Source organism: Bos indicus, chromosome 13 (genome assembly GCF_029378745.1).
Source record: "Bos indicus isolate NIAB-ARS_2022 breed Sahiwal x Tharparkar chromosome 13, NIAB-ARS_B.indTharparkar_mat_pri_1.0, whole genome shotgun sequence".
NCBI classification, from domain to species: Eukaryota; Metazoa; Chordata; class Mammalia; order Artiodactyla; family Bovidae; genus Bos; species Bos indicus.
In genome coordinates, this window is record NC_091772.1 from 61965482 (window position 1) to 61984047 (window position 18566).

The 18566-nt window shown below is 54.4% G+C and overlaps 1 protein-coding gene across 2 annotated transcripts in view; it reads right to left on the minus strand.

Moving 5' to 3' along the window:
• The window catches only part of NOL4L (nucleolar protein 4 like), a 131258-nt gene that overhangs the window by 59844 nt on the left and 52848 nt on the right, over nucleotides 1-18566 (minus strand). For both annotated transcript variants that reach the window (XM_070801488.1, XM_070801487.1), the window contains exons 3-4: nucleotides 14218-14329; nucleotides 5336-5445 (exon numbers count right to left, since the gene is read on the minus strand). In XM_070801488.1, the coding sequence (XP_070657589.1) occupies nucleotides 5336-5445; nucleotides 14218-14329 (222 nt within the window). The remainder of the gene's footprint in view (nucleotides 1-5335; nucleotides 5446-14217; nucleotides 14330-18566) is intronic.

Consider the following 18566-nt stretch of genomic DNA (forward strand, 5'->3'; position numbering starts at 1 on the left):
CAGCGCTGAAAGGGAATTTGAAAGGTCAGCGGCTGGGGGTGCGCTTGCTGGCCACCTCTGCCCTTATGAGTGTGGCCTGCACCCTCCCTGGGACCCCATCTTTGGCCTTATGAGTGTGGCCTGCAGCCCTCCCTGGGACCCTTATGAGTGTGGCCTGCACCCTCCCTGGGACCCCATCTTATCAGAAGAATGCTTTGGAACATTCTTCATGACAGTCCACATCTCATGAGATCTTCACACCCAGCCCCCTACAAGAAAACACATTCGTCATCGGTAAAACTAAATGTGGTTTCAGTTGTATATCTTCATGATGCTTTCCCAAATAAGGGGGAAAAAAACCTGACTTTATCGGGTGCCCCTCGCCTATTTTCAGCTCTTTGTGGCCACCGAAATGACAGCTTGTGGGGGATCTTGTGTCTTAGGATGGAGGTCCCGGGAGGGTGGACCTAAATGTCCCACATGTTGAGACGCCATAATAAATATTCACTGCATTGGATCAGACGTCAATATTCTGTTTGGTTCCTGTGAACATTATTATTGGAATTCCCAGGTGACGCTAGTGGTAAAGAACGCCCCTGCCAATGCAGGAGACGTAAGAGACATGGGTTTGATCTCTAGGTTGGGATGATCCCCTGGAGGAGGCAATGGCAACCCGCTCTATTATTCTTGCTTGGAGAATCCTATGGACAGAGGAGCCTCGCAGGCTACAGCCCATGGGGTGGCAAAGAGTTGGACATGACTGAAGTGACTTCAGCACGTATGCATGAACATTATTATTAGATTTTCACATTACCTAATATCCTCTGCAGAGAAAGACCCATTTCTCAGCACATTAATCCAACACAACTGGACAAAGGTAACACGATTCCGTCCACTTCACAAACAAACCCCACCGCCTGTTCATTGTCTGCTCAAAGCTGAGGGAGGGGAAAATATCCTCCTCGCCTTACTGTTGTAGTGTCTCCTGGATACCTAATGCTGGGAAAAAAACGAATTCTTAGGTTCTTCTCACTCAGAGATTTTAGATGTAGAGCTTTGTTCAGCATTCATAAAATATCATTCATCCCAGCTGCTGTTATTTACAATTGGGTTTATCTTCCATTCCAGCCTTCATGAATGATGTGCAGACACTACAGGTGTCTTCTGTTGGCAGACCGTTCGGGGTCAGAGGGATGCTGCATTGAATGAAACGACTCCCAAAGCCTTGTCTCGGGACATGGTGTTTGACGGCAGCAGAGCCAGACCCATGCTGCACTGGGACGGGGAGCCATTCACCCACTCAAAGGGGAGCCCTGCTCTGACATCACTACAGGAAGTGCTAAACGCCTAGTCATGTCCGACTCTTTGCAAACCCACGGGCTGTAGCCTGCTAGGCTCCTCTGTCCATGGGGTTCTCCAGGCAAGAATACTGGAGTGGGTTGCCATTCCCTTCTCCAGGGGATCTTCCCGACTCAAGGATCAAACCTGGGTCTCCTGCATTGCAGGCAGATTCCTTACGGTCTGAGTCGTCTAAGCCATTAGGGAAGCTACATTTGCGCTACAGGAAAGAAGCTACCAATTCAAGTAAGTGTATTTTTAGTTTTCAACTCAAGCTGAAAAATCAAAGACACCTGGGTCCTTGGCCCTTCCTTGCTGCTGCAGATAAATAACCTGGCGAGCAGTGTGACTTCTTGTTTTACCACGTGCCTGGCTATTGAGCCAGGATCACAGCGCTGGTTGAAAGGCTGAGGCCTTGAGCACTCACTGCGGTGCGTGCAGGGCGGGAGGCTGACAGCTGGAGGGCCCCAAGTGGAAGGGCCTCCTCATACACACTGCCTCTCCTGCCAGGCGTGTGCAAGGAGGGTCTGCATTTTTACCTTCTACCGCACACTGGAGAAGGTCGGGGACATTCAGAGGGCCCCAGTTTGGGAAACCAGGGATGGAGGTGAAGAACAGTCAACTCCACTGTCAACTCAAGCCACCTCAATCTCAGCTTCAGCCCCACCCCGCTGGGGACAAACACCTCCCACACTCCCTCTCTATCAGAGTAGCCTGAACCTCACCAGGGCGACTTATCCATGAACTTCCGTTCATTCACAGATGACCATCAAGCGCTTACGTGCTGGACTTGCTTGGTGGACCAGTGGTTAAGAATCCACCTGTCATATATTCAGAGAAAAACACGGCCCGAAAAGATCCATGCACCCCAGTGTTCACTGCAGCGCTGTTTACAACAGCCAAGACATGGAAGCAACCTAAATGTCCATCAACAGAGGAGTGGATAAAGAAGATGTACATGTGCACAATGGAATATTACTCAGCCATTAAAAAGAACGAGACAAGGCCATTTGCGGCAACATGAATGGACCTAGAGAATGTCAAAATGAGTGAAGCAAGCCAGACGGCGAAGGAAAAACATCACACGACGTCCCTTAGATGTGGAATCGAAAATGATATAAACAAACTTACTTACAAAACAGAAAGAGACTCACAGACTTAGGAAACGAACTCACGGTTGCTGGGGGTGGCGGGTCGGAAGGGATGGTTAGGAACTTGGGAATGTCCTGTACACACTGCCTGCTATATTTAAAATGGACAACAAAGACCTACTGTACAGCACAGGGAATTCTGCTCAGTGTTATGTGCCAGCCTGGATGGGAGTGGGGTTTGGGGGCGAGTGGATACATATGTATGGCTGAGCCCTTCTGCTGTTCACCTGAAACTATCACATTGTTAATCAGCTATACCCCAATACAAAATGTTCTTAGTGTTAAAAAAAAATAATAATTAAATTAAAAAAAAAAAAAAGACTCTGCCTGCCAATGCAGGGGACACAGGTTTCATCCCTGGTTGGGGAAGATTCCACAAGCCTGTGTGCCCCAACTACTGAGCCCGTGCTCTGCAGCAAGAGAAGCCACCACAATAAGAAGCCCCCATGTCACAACTAGAGAAAGCCCATGTGGAGCAAGGAAGACCTAGAGCAGCCAGAAATAAATAAATGAAAAGTGTTAAAAGTGTTTATATGCCCAATGCTGTGTTTCTCCCAGTTTTCTTTAGCTTCAGAACTGCTCACACTCTCTGCACCAGCCATACCAGCCTCTCAAATTGTCCTCCCTCAAGCCACAGGGCCTTTGCACAAGCTGTTTCCTCAGACTGGTGCTCTCTACCCTGAAGATCTAACTCAGCTCAAGCCTCCTCAAGCCTCCTCTTCTGAGGCAAACCTTCCTGACGCCTGCGTTGGTCCCCCCATCGTGCCCATCTAACTACTCATGGCACCACGTGCCTCCTGCCTGGCACTTGTCACAGCTGTACGCATGATGGCTGGTTAATCTCTCCCCCAACTCTGCTGCCTGCTATGACCTTAGCACTTGTGTATGACTTTTTCATTAGTGTCTGTCTCCCCTCAGATCATAAGAAGAGCTGGGAATGGTGCTGTCTTTGGTCATCCCTAGGGCCTGGCTCTTGGAGTAGGGCTCCATAAATATTTGTTAAATGACTGAATCCTTGTCAATGCACCTAACCAGCTTCCCTGGTGGCTCAGACAGTAATGAATCTGCCTGCAAAGCAGTAGACCCAGGTTTGATCCCTGGGTTGGGAAGATCCCCTGGAGAAGGGAATGGCAACCCACTCCAGTATTCTTGCCTGGAGAATCCCATGGATGGAGGAACCTGGCAGGCTACGGTTCATGGGGTCACAAAGAGTTGGACACGACTGAGCAACTAACACACACACACACACACACACACCCCAGTCTTAATTCCTCTTGGGTTCATGCATGTTAAGTCACTTTAGTCATGTCCAACTCTTTGTGGACCCGCCAGGCTCCTCTTTTCTATGACGGTCGCATCCCTAAGAAACTTCAAAAACAGCAGGGATAATGGTGTCGGTTTTCCACTCAAAACCGCAAAGTTGTTTTGTGCAGAAAATGGCAGTTATAAGGGTGTTGCTCTAACAGAAGCAACAGTTATAAAATCTAAGCACCACTACATGGGGTGAAGCACAAAGGCACTCAAACAGCCAGACAGCAGGAGTTCAGCCCCACGGCTTTTCTTTTCCCCACAAAACGGCGCTTGAGTCCAGTTCACCGCCAGAACCAGCAGTGGTCAGTGCACCACACTGGGATCCCTCATGAACGGATCTTGGTATGTTTCCTTCGGTTATACAAACTCCTGCTGTCTCTGGGGCACTAAGGGGTTCCCCAGGTGGTGTTAGTGGTACTGAACCTGCCTCCCAGTGCTGGAGAGGTAAGAGGCGCGTTCCATCCCTGGGTCGGGATGAAAAGACGGGAGAGACGCAAACAACTCCACCACCCAGAGCCCAGCTTACTTCATCCGCCCTCTTGAGGCTGTGGGGATGGGAGGGCCACCACACCTCCTCCTCAGGGCAATGCAGAACTCAAGCCAAATGGCTCAGATCCTCAGACCCCAGCCCCAGATGCTACCTGAGCACCTCCAGCTACATCCCCTCAGAGCTGACAGCAGAGCTGTCACCCTCCTCGGCGGACACACACCCAGGTTGTCAAGGAGACCAGCCACATCCTGGATGGAATGCACCCAGGGCTGGAAGTCAGACTTCCAACGGAGAAGAGAACAACCCATTTCCCTAGTCGCGCCTCAAAGATACGGCAGGTTCAAACGTCACAGCTGATGAGAAAGCTTGAAGCAGGAGGTGAGACACTCTGACTCTGGGTTGGAGCAGTGGTCGGGGAGAGGGGTGGCACTCACCCAGTCTTTCTCTGAAAGACAGTCAGGCTACGCGCCTTGCAAAGGGCTAGAAGGTGGGCTGTGGAGGGAGGTGGGCAGGAGCGGTTTTCTTTTCACAGCCTGTTTCCATGGTGCCTGACAGCCCTGGGCAATCCACAGCTGGGGAGTCCTGGGCAGCCCGGGGAGGTGGGGGGTGCGGGCAGGGCCTTATCTCACGCTGGGCCACCTTCCCCAGCTCACCCTCCAGGCCCGCCGGGTCCCCAAGAGTGACAGAGGCTACAGGCAGGCGTGGCCTCCCTCTTGCCTCCCCAGGGCAAGGAGACGAGTGGCGCAGTAGAGGGCAGAGCAGGGCAAGGGCAAGCCGAGAGCCAAGGCCAGCAGCTCTCACCCCTCCCACTTCCACCCCCTTACCCCTGCCCTTGAGGAAGGCTTCCCCGAAGACCTGGCAGGGCGGTCTACTCAGCAGACCTTCTCACTAGGAACACGTTCCTTCCCTCCTCTCAGCCAGGACTGCCCGGCCCAGATAAGCAGATAAGGGCCTCTTTGGTTTCCAGTGTGTTTACACAGGCTGTGGCCCCACATCTCGGAAAGGCTCAACCACATCCAGGCAAGTTAGGACGCCTCCGGTGGGGCGAGGGGGACGGATGCCTTACCTGCTCCTGGGAATTCATCACGCGCAACTTCATCTGTTTCAGGTACGTGGAGGTGAGGGGCATGTTGTAATCGATGATCCCGGAGACCAGAGGAGACGGAGGCTCGTTTTCTGGTGGATAGAAGAAAAGGAAGTCCCTTTCAGCCTGTGTGGGGGGCCACCAGCAACATGGCACCCACGGGGGGAACCCAACACGGGGTCCGGGGAGGAGGCCAGGCGGGCAGGCGGTCTCTGACTCATGGAGCACCCACAGTATCTGGCCCGTGGATGTGGACTGCATGGTGCTGAGAGTGTTTCTCAACTAAGTAACCGTGTTTAGTAATAGAGGTCACAGTTGAAAATTGGGGATTTCTGGCTTCTTTGAAAAATGGAAGGTCTGGCTACACAGGGCCCTCACTCTCACATGGCAAACACCCACTGCTGCTGAGCCTCTCCTTTTACACAGGGCTCGAGGGCTCTGTTCTGCTGCAGTGTCCACCTGTTCCTATTGCCCTGCACACTTGCACTCAACGATGATGCTTGCCAGGCCCTTGAAGTCAAATATGTAAGTTTCCTACGCTGGTCACATGCCACACTGCCCCACGCTGACCCTCACCCCCCACAGCATCCTCCCTAAAGCCGCCATGGACCACCTGGCTCACGGGTCTGGGCCAGGCCTCCAGTCCACCCAAATTCTAGTTCCTCTTTAATCACATGGAGAGGAGCATTGTTCCTCCCTTTTATTGCTTTCTTGTCCTGAAGATCAAAGTAACGCATATTCCTTTTGTAGAGCATTTGCAAAGTGTGGAAAGATGTAAAGAAAAAAAAAAGTCCATAATTGCACCAAGCAGCTTGGCATATGCTTCTGTTTATTTTTTCCTCTGTGATTTTTTTACATACTTGATATCATAATGCATACCGAGAATAACAGTCTGCTTTGAAACCTTTTTTTTTTTGCTTAACATTTTGTCATAGGCATTTCCCCTACCATCAAAAATCTTGTTTTGCTTTGCAAATATAATTTTTATATCCCTGTATTGTTTTATCATATGTTCTGTTATTTACTCCCTTATGAGTGGCTACTTAGGCTATCTGCTATCAGGGGCTACTTATAAACACTGCTGGGAACATCTCTGTACGTGAATACTGGTCTGTATTTGCGATCATTTCCTTTTTAGACCAGATTCCAAAACATGGAATTCATGGGTCAAATGGTAGGAATATTTAACAACTTTTTTGTTTTTCCTTAACCTCACCCAGAGGCATGTGGCATCTTAGTTAGAACAAGGGATCTTAGTTAGAACAAGTTACTTATAGGACAAGGGTCAAACCCACGTCTCCTGCACTGGAAGCGCAGAGTCTTAACCACTGGCAAGTCCCCACTCAATGACTCTTGAAAATGTCTGGTCACGCTGCCTTCTGCAAAGGCTCCTGCAGTGGGCCCAGCTTGCCACTTTGCTGTGCATCTTAGGTACCTCTGTGGGTGCCATTTAGGAGCGACTGCAATGGCGCAGGAGTAAGTCAACTAGACTGGAAGCATGATTCAAGGGAAGCCCATTGCCACTCTTTCCAGTCCAGCCTCCCCTTCAGATGTCTGCTGCTGTGACCAAGCTGGAAACCCTGAAGCCACCTGCTGGGACCCGTCACACAAAGCAGGGCCTCATTTCGTCATTTAGTCATTTGACCTGGCTTCACCCTCTGTCTGGGGAGTCATCATGTTTACCTGTTTTCTGGCTGCCTCCTCCCCCAGCCTCCAAGGGCACCGGGCTTTGACCCAAGTCCTCCTTGGCGCCTAGTTCTATCTGTGGGCTGGGGCTGGAGTGGCGTGAGAAGTAGGGGCGACTTTCCGATGAGCTGAAGCCTGCCTGCTGCCACTGGCAACACGCCCAGAAGGACGGGCTGGAGGGAAGTCGGTGACCGGTGGGTTGGAGGAAGGCAGGGATCTGCTGAAGCTGCCACTCAGAGCCAGAGCCTAGGCCGGCAGGCCCCCACAACCTTGAAAACACTGCTGAGTGAAAGAAGCCAGACGCCACGGGACAAACACTGGGGGATTCCATGTGGATGCGGCAGCTGGAACAGGCATGTTCACACAGACAGAAAGTAGAAGAGGGGCTACCAGGGCCAGGGCATCTGGGGATGGGAAGTTACTGCTTCATGGGGCTGCAGGTTCTGTTTGGCAGGACGAAGAGTTTTGGAAAATAGATGGTGGTGATGACTGCTGGGCAGTGAGTATAACTATAATGCCACTGAGTTGTACACTTAAAATGTATTAAAATTGCAAGTTTTGCGTTATGTTTTACCACAATAAAGAAAAATGGCTCCCGCAAACAAGAGAGCAAAACTAGCCAGGGGGCACCAGGGCCGTTCCTACTTGGCGAGGATAGAACAGCCCCGCAGAGAACAGGGTCCACGCATCTTGAGGTGGTGCCCCTCTGGTGACTGTACTGTTTGAATAACATTTTCTATCAAGTTTTTTAAAAACGCAGAGCTTTGTTTTGCTATTTTTTTTCCTTAAGGAAAAAAAAAAAGTGGACGCGCTGTGCGGCTTGTGGAAGGAGTTTAGTTCCCAGACCAGGGATCGAACCCGGTCCCCTGCAGTGGAAGCGCTGAGTCCTAACCGCTGGACCAGCAAAGGAAGCTGTTGTTGAGTTTTTGAAAGCCATGTGGTCATATGCAGAAATATTCGTTCTTCCAGGACTCACTAACAGGGAGTCTTAGGAACTGGCTTGAAAAATGGGCCAAACTTTTCCTTCTATTAAGGGAGCCCCTCCTGGTTCTGCGGCAGAGGGCTTTTCTGACACAGCGCACACTGGCCCCACCGGCACAGACGCCCAGTGCTGTGGGGAAACTAGAATTCGTTTTTGTGATTGTGGGTTCTCTTCTTCTTGCTGCCCCACCATCTACCCAGACCTGACCTCTTCAACCCGGGGCAGGGGGCACGCTGGGACCTGCCCACCCCCTCACCCCCCCACCCCCACAACTCCACGAGGCCGGACGCACTGTGTGAGGCAGACCCCGCAGCCACACTGAGATGATGTCATTCGAAAGAGCCATGGTTCCTGTTTTGGAGTGAGCGTCTTCAGATGGAGAAGACGGCCGTTTGCGTTTTGTTTCCTCAGAGACAAAGCTGTCTGCTGAGAAGCTGCTGGACAACGTGGTACGTGAGAAGGGCCCCCCACCCTAAGGGTCCCCGGTCAGAGCCTCAGATGAAGACTTCATCAGGTGACGTGGAGACGTCCTCTGCGTTTCGTTGTCCTAGGAGGCCGGACACTGAATTCCTTTACCAATGGTCACCTGTGTCCTGCCTGAAATGCCGTGAATCCTTACAAAGAGGTAACTTAAGAAAAAAAACAAACAGGGCCTTCCCTGGCAGTCCAGTGGTTAAGACTCCACACTTCTACTGCAGCGGGTGAGGGTTCCATTCCTGGTCTGGGAACTAAGATCCTTTGCGCCTGGCGGCACAGTCAGGAAAAAAAAAAAAGTAATATGAAAAATATAAAAATAAATAAATAAAAAGAAAAAATTTAAAGCCAAGGTTCAGCTTAGTTGAGGGCAGGGAAAAACCCACAATGGCTGGGAAGGTGCTCCTGGGAAGTGGGAGAAGGGCTCTTCCTTGGCCTGTTCCCTCTGCAGCACATCCACAGTTCAGAAACTGCTTCTGGTGCCCAGAGGTGAGCCAGGAGAGCTCAGGAAGAGGAGGTTGAATGCCCTCATCGGCTGCGGGGAGGGGACAGGGGGGTGGAGTGGAGCGGGACACCCTGGGCACACAGACGAATCCATCAGAGATCCGTGTGCCGTGAAATGCTTGCGTCCGCAGTTCCAGAAGTGAGGGCTCTGTCAGGGAGGCAGGACCTTGGCAGGCAGGAGACATTCCCGGGGAGGGAACGCGCCAGGGAGCTGGCTGTGGGAGGTCAGGGCTCGGGCCACACCGCAGCCAAGAGACAGGCAGGCAGGTTTTTGGCAGCAAGGGAGCTGCATGGTTCTGGGAGTGATAAGCACCACACACATAGACTTATAAGAAGGAGCTAAGGAACAGGGCCAGTGGGGGCTCCCTGGAGTCACGTGCTCACGTAGGGAGGTAGGCGATGAGCGAAGATGAACCCACGAATGAGGAAGAAGCAGCTTCCCCGGGTTCTGCTGGATGGGCCAGGTCCCTGCCGTGGTCAATAAACACAGGGGCCATGCCTGAGCCACTGCAAGGAACCTGAGACCACCAGTGAGTTCAGAGCTAGTAAGGGTCACGGAGCTGAAATAACCCCTTAGGTGGCTGGTGAGAGAGGCAGAGGAATCACCCGAAGAAATGTTTCAACACCTTTTTTGCCAAGGAAACCTGAAACCAGCCCCAGCACTAGACCCAGCTTTACAGGCTGTTGAAGAGTCCATGACGCAGAGGCTCTCCCCAGGCCAAGCCGAGCGCTGACCACAGCCGGGCCTCAGTGACCAGGCCAATCCACGCAAACTCCAGCTGAGGAGGTGGCCAGGATCGTCCAGGTGGAGCACAGGGTGGCAAATTCTCTTGAGTTTCCACCCACGGGAATGGAGGAACTCCTCAATCCAGAGACACCCAGAGAGTTTCTGGGTACCAGGGCAAGAGCTCTCAGGGTCAGGGCTGGGTGGGTGAAGGATGTGTGCGCAATAAAGGCCTGGCGCAGAGGAAACGTGGGACTGGCCAACCGGCCACGGGGTTCAGATTTGGAACTAGAGATCCCAGGCTTGGGGTTGGCTTAGAAGGTGATGAAAAAAAAAAAAACCCTCTCTTCCAGGGAAGCGAATCAATAGGTCAGCAAGTCTTCAAGGAGCACCGAAGGGTGTGCATTCATGGCGGGGATGGTGGGGGGAAGGGCACAGGGCCGGCCCCTGGGCCCAGCAGGGCGGGACTGATGGCCAGTCCATTAGCGCTCCAAGGAGGAAGAGCTCCAGGGCTGCTGGCGTAGGTCCAGGCAGCTTTGTGGAGGGGGTATTTCAACAGGACTTCTGTTCAGTCACTGGGACGACAGCTACTGAGCCCTGCCAGGGCTCCATGCAGACTCTCCTGCGTGAGGCTCCCAAGGACTCCCCAGTTTACAGATGAGGCAACCTCCCCAGATTACACAGGCGGTGAGCGTGAGAAGGGATAGAGGGCAGGCCAGCGCAGGAGAGGCTGCAGGGGCAGAGGAACGAACCGGAATGGGGTCACGTGGGGCAGGACAGGAAGTGGGGGGCTCTGGAGCGGCCAGGCAGGGAGGGGGTTGAAAACCACTGCAGGGACGCCACCACCTGAGTGGACGGCTCTGGCTGAGGAGGGACCCTTTGGGGGGTAACCGGCGCTGCCCGCTGCTAACTCCTTGTCTGCCACGTAAACAGCATTTTGTCACATCAAAGAAAATTGAGATGTGCCCTCTCCCGAAGCCCCTCTCCACAGCGGCCCAGGGCTGGGACCAGGGCACACCCAGCTCTCATCTTTGCCTCCTCTCCGCCCAGACTCGCTCAGGGGCCGGTGGAGCTGGGAGGCCCTGGAATTTCCCATCCTTGGACTTCCTGATCCTTGCAGCCTCCTTTGTTTGTGCTCCTGGCGCTGGGGGAGGGCATGGGGCTGTCCAGCATACTCTCCCACCACCACCTCCGCCCCCTTCTTGCCCCCTCCCGGGACAAACCACCACTGAGCAGGGGAGGCTGCTCTGCTTCCTTTCTTTCTTTCTAACACGAGGCCAGGAAGCAAGGCGCCCTCCCAGCCGCCCCTCGAGAACTCTCCATCCTGCTCTGTGGCCCCCTCCCGCCCCACCTTCCTGGGACAGGAACCTGGGGCCTGCCTCTGGGGCCAGGCGCAGGCTCTGATTTCCCGGAGGGCAGGCAAAGGAGGAGGGAAGGCTGGCAGAGCAGAGCAGAGCAGGGGTGCCTGTGAAAGGGCAGTCGGTGCAGCTGACCACATCCAGAGAGGCCAGCCTGGTGGGCAGAGACAGCGTCTCCACGCTCTCAGCTGGGGCAGGAGATGGGAGGACCTGCCAGCTGACGACAGGGGTCCAGGCACAAATGCCTCTGACCATTGAGAAGACAGCAGAGTCTTTCAGCCTCTAAGGCTCTCCACTAGCAGCCTCCAGAAACCCTTCAGGCCAGCGGCCAGGCTGTAGGTGCTTGCTTGGGAGGGTGACCGTGTGTCTCTTCATGGGACACCTGGAAGCTGGCAGCCTTGCGTTTGGCTGGGACAACAATACTGGGTGGAGTGGGGGACAAGCTGATGTTTCCCAGGCACCCGTCGCACCAACCGCCCTACAGACGGGCTCGTTTAATTCAACTTCATCCTCCTGAAAACCCCAAGAGAGAAATGTTGCTCCCATTTGCTGATGGGAAGGTAAGTTCTCCTGCTTTCTGGGGGACCTTGGACAAGTCACATCACCGCACCACCTCTGTGCCTCCTCTCCTCAGCTGTGAACCAGGTCAGACACCTCCCAGGATCGCAGCAGCTGTCATGAGCAGCTGATGTCCAGAGAGTTTCTCTAACCTGCTGAGGGACACACAGCAGGGAGCAGGGCAGCACACCCAGGCCTGCCTGACCCCAAGCCCACCTTCTGAGACACTGAGGCCACGCCGCCTCTGGCTCCCTTGAGATCTCCTCCTCTCCCTGCGTGTGGGCAGCTCCACTTCTGGGGACAGGGAAGTGGCATTCGGCCTGAGGACAGGCGAGGATGGGCGGGGCACAGACTTACTCCGCCCTGCCATCTTCCTGCTGGAGCCCCTGGACACGGAGGCTCCCGCACAGAACCACGAAGCTGGACATAAGGACCGTCCTCCACACCAGCGGGGAGAGGGGAACACAACAGACGGAGCCTGCAGACACCCCAGAGCAGTCCACAAACACAGCCCCTCCTGCCTGCCTCTGTTCCCCCAGGTTCTGTGTCTGACTTCGCCAGTCGCTATGGAAACGATAAGGGCAGCACAGGAGAGGACAGGCGCATGGGTGGGCAGGGACGATGCAGCTACCACCAGGCCTGTGCCCCTGGGACGAGGACCCGGGCAGGGTGGGGAGGAGCAGGGAAAGTCTCCTAGCCCAGCGGCAGGTGCTAAGGGGGCTGTCTTCGCACAGGGGTTGCAGCTGCCGAGCCAGGGCCAGGCCCTGTGGGGCAGGGGCCCTCCCTCAGGCCTCAGGCATTATCACAATAACTGCCACAGCCTCGGTTCCCTTGTCCTGTGCGGCAGCCCTGCCCTAGGTACAGGGTTTAACTCTCAAATTTCATCAGGACCCTGCCCCTCTCTCCCGCTACCAGGTAGGTGCCATTATTAACTCCATTTCACACATGAGGAAACTTAGGCTCAGAGAGGTGAAGTCACTTGTTCAGGACACACGGTTACTGAGCGGCAGAGCTCAGATTTGAACGCACTCAGTGCGGTCCTGGCGCGCCTGGCTCTTAAATCAGGAACCCAGCACTTACGAGGGATGAACTACGTTAACTCCTGTCCCTCATACATCAGCAGCTATCCGATGAACTCAGTGAAGTGGCCATGGCCTAATGGCCCCCAAGAACAGGAAAGCCTCTGGGTTTGTGAAGTGGCTGCTGTCCAAAGTCGCATCAGGGCCCGACTACCAGCCAGGAAAATGACTCTGATGCTGGGAAAGATCGAAGGCAAGAGGAGAAGGGGACGACAGAGGATGAGATGGTTGGATGGCATCACGGACTCAATGGACATGAGTTTGAGCAAATTCTGGGAGATAGTGAAGGACAGGGAAGCCTGGCGTGCTGCACTCCATGGGGTTGCAAAGAGTCAGACACGACTGAGCGGCTGAACTACCAGCCAGGAAGAAAACCCCACTGGCGTCTACATTCCAATGCCCTGCGGTCGCTGGGCGGTGCTGTTGGTTTTCACCACATTTGGTGGATGCCACTGGGGCACCGCCTGAGGAAGTGGCTCACCCTTCTTTTCCCATCCTCAGGCAAACACCCCAACACCCACCGACTTCAGCACCCTTTGCAGGCCTGATGCCTAGCAGCCCTGATAAGCCGCCCATCTGGGCACCATTCCTCAGGCTTGAGTTACGGTCACACCAGCCAAATGTAATGGCCCTTCTTGCTGTGCCAAAGCCACCTTCGAACAGATGGCCCAGACTTACTGGAGGGAGGCCTCTGGGACGTTCAGGGTGAAGCTTTGGGGGGACTGAGGTGGGGGTCCTTGCAGGGAAGAGCTAGAGAGCATGGATGTCTGTCTAAGGGACCAGCTTGGACTGATCACACATGCTCTGGGCATTTTCTCTTTTTTCCCTATTTTTTGGCTTCACTGTGTGGCATGCGGGATCTTAGTTCCCTGACTAAGGATCGAACTTGTGCCCCGTGCCGTGCAAGTGCAGTGTCTTACCATGGAACCACCAAGAAAGTCCCTCTGGGCATTTTCAATTCTAACCAATCCCCACAGATCTGGGTGTGCACTGGGGGTAAAGGGCAGGGGACAAAGACTTAGGGAGGCCTACTACTAACGGCAGGAAGGCGGCTGTAGGGTAGAAAGGCGCATGCAGCGAGGGCTGTGCTCCTGTCCCTAGGGAGGGCACAGTCAGGTCAGTGAGACCAGATCCACGTGGATACTGCCGGGGGTGGGGGGGAGGACCTGGGTGGCGAGAACTGCAGAGTTTAGGAAATGGGGTGAGGTGGCCATTTCCGTCTGCAACCTCGGTGGGAGAAGAGAGTGTTGAAGGGCAGTAGGAATGTACTGTTGGTTTTTAAGTGAAACTTGACATTAAAAAAAACAACCATAACAAACCAAACCTAAAATGAGGCTCTCTGGGCAGCTCCATGGACCCATGCTGGCCCCTGGGAATTATGACAGCTGCTGGTCATGCACTTTTCTGTCCCTGCCAGCAAAGGGCAGGCCCTGCTGGGGAAGAGCCCCTCCCCTGCACAGCCTCCCCCAGGCCTCCAGCCCGTCCACCTGCTCCCCTACCTTTGGGCTCCAGGCCGTTGGAATTAAAGTGCATCCTCTTCTGACACTCCGTGCAGCTCATCAGGAACCGGGTCACGGCTTCCCGTGGAAGGAAGGCGTAGGTCTCCGCGATCTGGGGGAGAGAGGAGGCTGGCTGTTACGCGGATCCGTGCGGAGGCAGCTTGCTCACTGGGTCACCAAGGGATCTGCTTTGGTGGCAGGCACTTGGCCCTTGCCAGGAAGGGCAGGGATTTGAGGAGCAAGAGGCAGATGTCTTAAGAGTCTCAGCCATAGAAATGAGTCAGTACTTTCGCAGAATACCAGTAGTTTTAAAATTTTAAATGAAGGAAGCTTAAAAATTATAAAAGCAAAACACTGACACATCATCTAGTCTATAACCTGTGTTCTCATAAATTGGGAATATTCCTCTCAGGTCATTTCATCACTGCTACTAAAGAATGAGTTGAGAAACACTGCTCCAGGGAGAAGGCAATGGCACCCCACTCCAGTACTCTTGCCTGGAAAATCCCATGGACAGAGGAGCCTGGTGAGCTGCAGTCCATGGGGTCGCTGGGGGTTGGACACGACTGAGCGACTTCACTTTCACTTTTCACTTTCATGCATTGGAGAAGGAAATGGCAACCCACTCCAGTATTCTTGCCTGGAGAATCCCAGGGATGGGGGAGCCTGGTGGGCTGCCGTCTATGGGGTCGCGCAGAGTCGGACACGACTGAAGCGACTTAGCAGCAGCAGCAGCAGCAGCTCCAGGGTAGGAGGAAACAACTCCCACTTTTAGAGAAGGATAAAGTGAGCCCCACTTATAAATCTACCAGCTGCGGGCCTATAAACAGAGCCCAACGCTCTACAGGCTATTCCTTGACCTAGTCACAGACCCAAGAGAGCTGTGAAATGCCTCAAATTGGACAGGCTTTCAGGAAGCCCCGTGTTCCAGGCAAGGTCACAAGGCCCAAAGAAGTGAACCAATTCACTTAAGGTCACACAGCTCTTTATAATAGTGCCAGACTAGAGCCGAAGCTCCAGGTCACCCTCAGAGCTGCCTCCAGAGGGCCTCCCCTAGCTATGGAGAAAGAGTCAGCAGTGTGGGAGGGAAGGTGAAAGCGATGTCAGGGAACACAAGAAAGCGGCTGGGTGGGGGGAGTGGGGAAGAAGCGGGGTGTAGTCCCAGCAGCTCAGTCCTCTCCTCTTGCTCTGGGTTTTGGGAAAAACCAGGTTGGTCCTGGTTTGGCTGCCTGAGGGGGCCGGAGGGACCTCTTGGGCCCAGGTTCTCTGGCTGAAGCCGGCAGCTGCCCGGTTGCGGGTTTCACACATTTCCCAGAGCCTGGGCCGTCTCACTCTCTCCACTAAGGGGCAGCATCACCCCAGCGTTCCTCTGTCCTCGCCGCAGCCCAGCCGGGAAAGTTGGCCGAGGGCTCTGGTCAGCCCACAGCAGGGTATTGGTGGGGGGTGAGCTGCTCTCCAGGACACACCTGGTCTGTTCCTTCGGGATGCACACGCACCCTGCTCCATCTCTGTGGTGGCCAGGAAGGGGGGCAGGGTGGGGCAGAGAGGAGGGGACTCAAGAGGGTTGCCAGGCACTCCTTCCCCGTGCCCCCCGCCCTGCGGCCAGGCCCTTGGAGGACAGGCTTGGGCTCTGCTGCCTGTGGAGCTCCATGGGCCAGTCCTGCCTGGTGGCTGGCTGCAAATGCAGAGTTAATTTTGGTGACACAATTGTTATTTCTCAGCTGATTTGATGCTCTGCGGAGCAGGCAGGCTCCTTGATGAGTTATCTCCCTTCCAAATTCTTTGTCTGATTGCCTTCCTCTGGAGGTCAGGAACAAGGGCAAACCCCTGCTCTCCAATTAGAACCAGTGGATGGGAAGGTCTGAGGGCGAAGACACGGGGCTGGGCTCTCCTGCCACACAAGGGGACATCTTTATCCCTAGCCTGGGGCCGCCTGGAAGTCTCAGGGCAGCAGGTCCCTCTCGGGCCCAGGGGGTTGGGAGGGACGGGTCCTCTTGAGGGGCTGACAGCTATAGGAGTAAAGGGAAGAGGGAGGGACGCCCTCTGGGTCAGGCAGAGGGCTGAGGCTGAGTTGGGCCAATAGATGACCTCCTAAGGAACTGAGCTGGGGCATCCAGGTCAGGCCTCAGAAGAGCTGAGCTGAGCACGTGGAGGAGGAGGGTTGCAGTCTGCTGGGAGAGGAAGAAAGGTTGATACCATGGGGAAAGCCTGACTTCAACGCATGGAGCTCTTTGACTGCTGGGCAGAGACAGATTCTACAGGGCTTAGGGAGGGCCTGCCTGGCTGGGCTGCTCTGCTTAAGGCTGCCCGTGGCGTGGCCAGAGGCCCTGCTTGCCGCCTGGCCCACTGAGGATACAGGGGCAGTTACCAGAAAGTGCCCAGGGGCCTGGGCCTTAGCAGAGACCCAGCAGATGCAAAGGCTGGCTGGAGTGCCACAGGGCGCTGATGCACTGGGTGCACAACTTCTGGCTCTGGATCCCACAGAAGGGCAGACGGGCAAACCCAAGGCAGGTGGGTGAGAAGCCCTTGGAGCTGTCCGAGGGCCCTATGCGGCTGGATGGTTTGCAGTCTCACTAAGAGCTCCCGTGGGGCGTCAGTAAAATGTCCAGCTCTGCGCTGCTGTAGGACCTGAATGGAGGAGGATGCCTTCCCTACCAAGGCCTTCAACCTCCTGTGGGCATCTTTTGGTTCATGCTCCTGCCTCATCCACGTGAGAAATGGGACCTCCCTTTCTGTTTGGCTGCACAGATGCCCGAGGCCACAGGACCACAGGGTGAGCTGAGACGTGGAGGATCATCCCAGCTGATGCCCTAGTCAGCAGGATGGTGGTTTTCTGATAGTTTTAGGGCTACAGACACTGTTCTGGAAATAGACTCTTATCCTGAAGCCCAAAACGTGACACAGATAAAGACAGAGCTGCTGCATTTAAGAAGGGGCCCATCCCCGCCCAGCAGCTCTCAGCGGCCCTGGACTGTCTGTTGCCTTGCTCTCAGGCCTCCAGCCTGGATGTTGAGACCGATACCTGAATCTGCCTTTTATGTTTTTCTTACTGGGAAAAGCTGAGTGAGATTTCATTGGGAGGGAGTGCAGAAGCTATTTGCAGAGTCGCTGACTTGCAAGGCCCCATTTTCACTCCCCAACTCAGAGGCCGACAAAGACAGATGAGGCCAATTGGGGGGATTTGCACCACTCTACAAGATCCTCCTTCTGCCCTGAGGGCGGATTAGCACGTGGTGGGCCTGGAGCAGCTGCTGACCACATCTGGCCCCAACTCCAAAGTGGTCTGGGCAGTCAGATCAGGGCTCCAAAGCCCGACCTCGCCTTCCAGCACCCCGGGAGAGAGGAAGGAAGCAACAACACTCACTCTGATTCAGGTGGGTGCAGACATCAGGACTTCCCTGGCGGCTCAGCTGGTAAAGATCTACCTGCAATGATGGAGACCTGGGTTCGATCCCTGGGTTGGGAAGATCCCCTAGAGAAGAGAACGGCTACCCACTCCAGTATTCTGGTTTGGAGAATTCTGGCCTGGGTCCAAACAGCTGGACACAACTGAGCGACTTTCACTTTCATGAGACATCAGAAACAAGCTTCCCTGGTAAAGAATCCACCTGAAATGCAGGAGACCCCGGTTCGATTCCTGGGTCGAGAAGATCCCCTGGAGACGGGATAGACTACCCGCTTCAGTATTCTTCAGCTTCCCTGGTGGAAAAGAATCTGCCTGCAATGTGGGAGACCTGGGATAGATCCCTGGGTTGGAAAGATCCCCTGGAGGAGGGCATGGCAACCCACTCCAGTATTCTTGCCTGGAGAATCCCCATGGACAGAGGAGCCTGGTGGGCTACAATCCATGGGGTCTCAAAGAGTCAGACACAACTGAGCGACTAAGCACAGACATTAGAAACACTCCTTGAAAAAGGACCAGTCCTCTATGTGGGCTCAGAGAACTTTGTAGAACACATAGCTCTGCCTTGGCAAGACTCCCTGGGGTCCTCTGGACCTTAGGCCATGTGGCATCAGAGGCAAAGTTAAGGCAGGGCTTCCTGCCCAAGATGGGGACTCCCTGTAGTGTCCATTGTCAATGGTCATCAACCCCTGGCTCATAGACCTAGTTTCAGAAAGCTCCTTACCTGCCCTCCCCGATCCACTGCTGGACAGTGGTAGGTGCTAAAAAGTTCTTTTCCTATTGAAGAGTTTGCCTCCTTTAATGCTTTGAACAAGACTGCCCATCTCTCCTGCAGTCCCCTGCTCCCTTGGGCACCCCAGGCCTATAAGACTTCATAAAGTCCCAGGTGCCCCCAGAGACAGCGAGGCAGTCCCAGAATTCAGGTTTGGCAAAGCATACACAGATA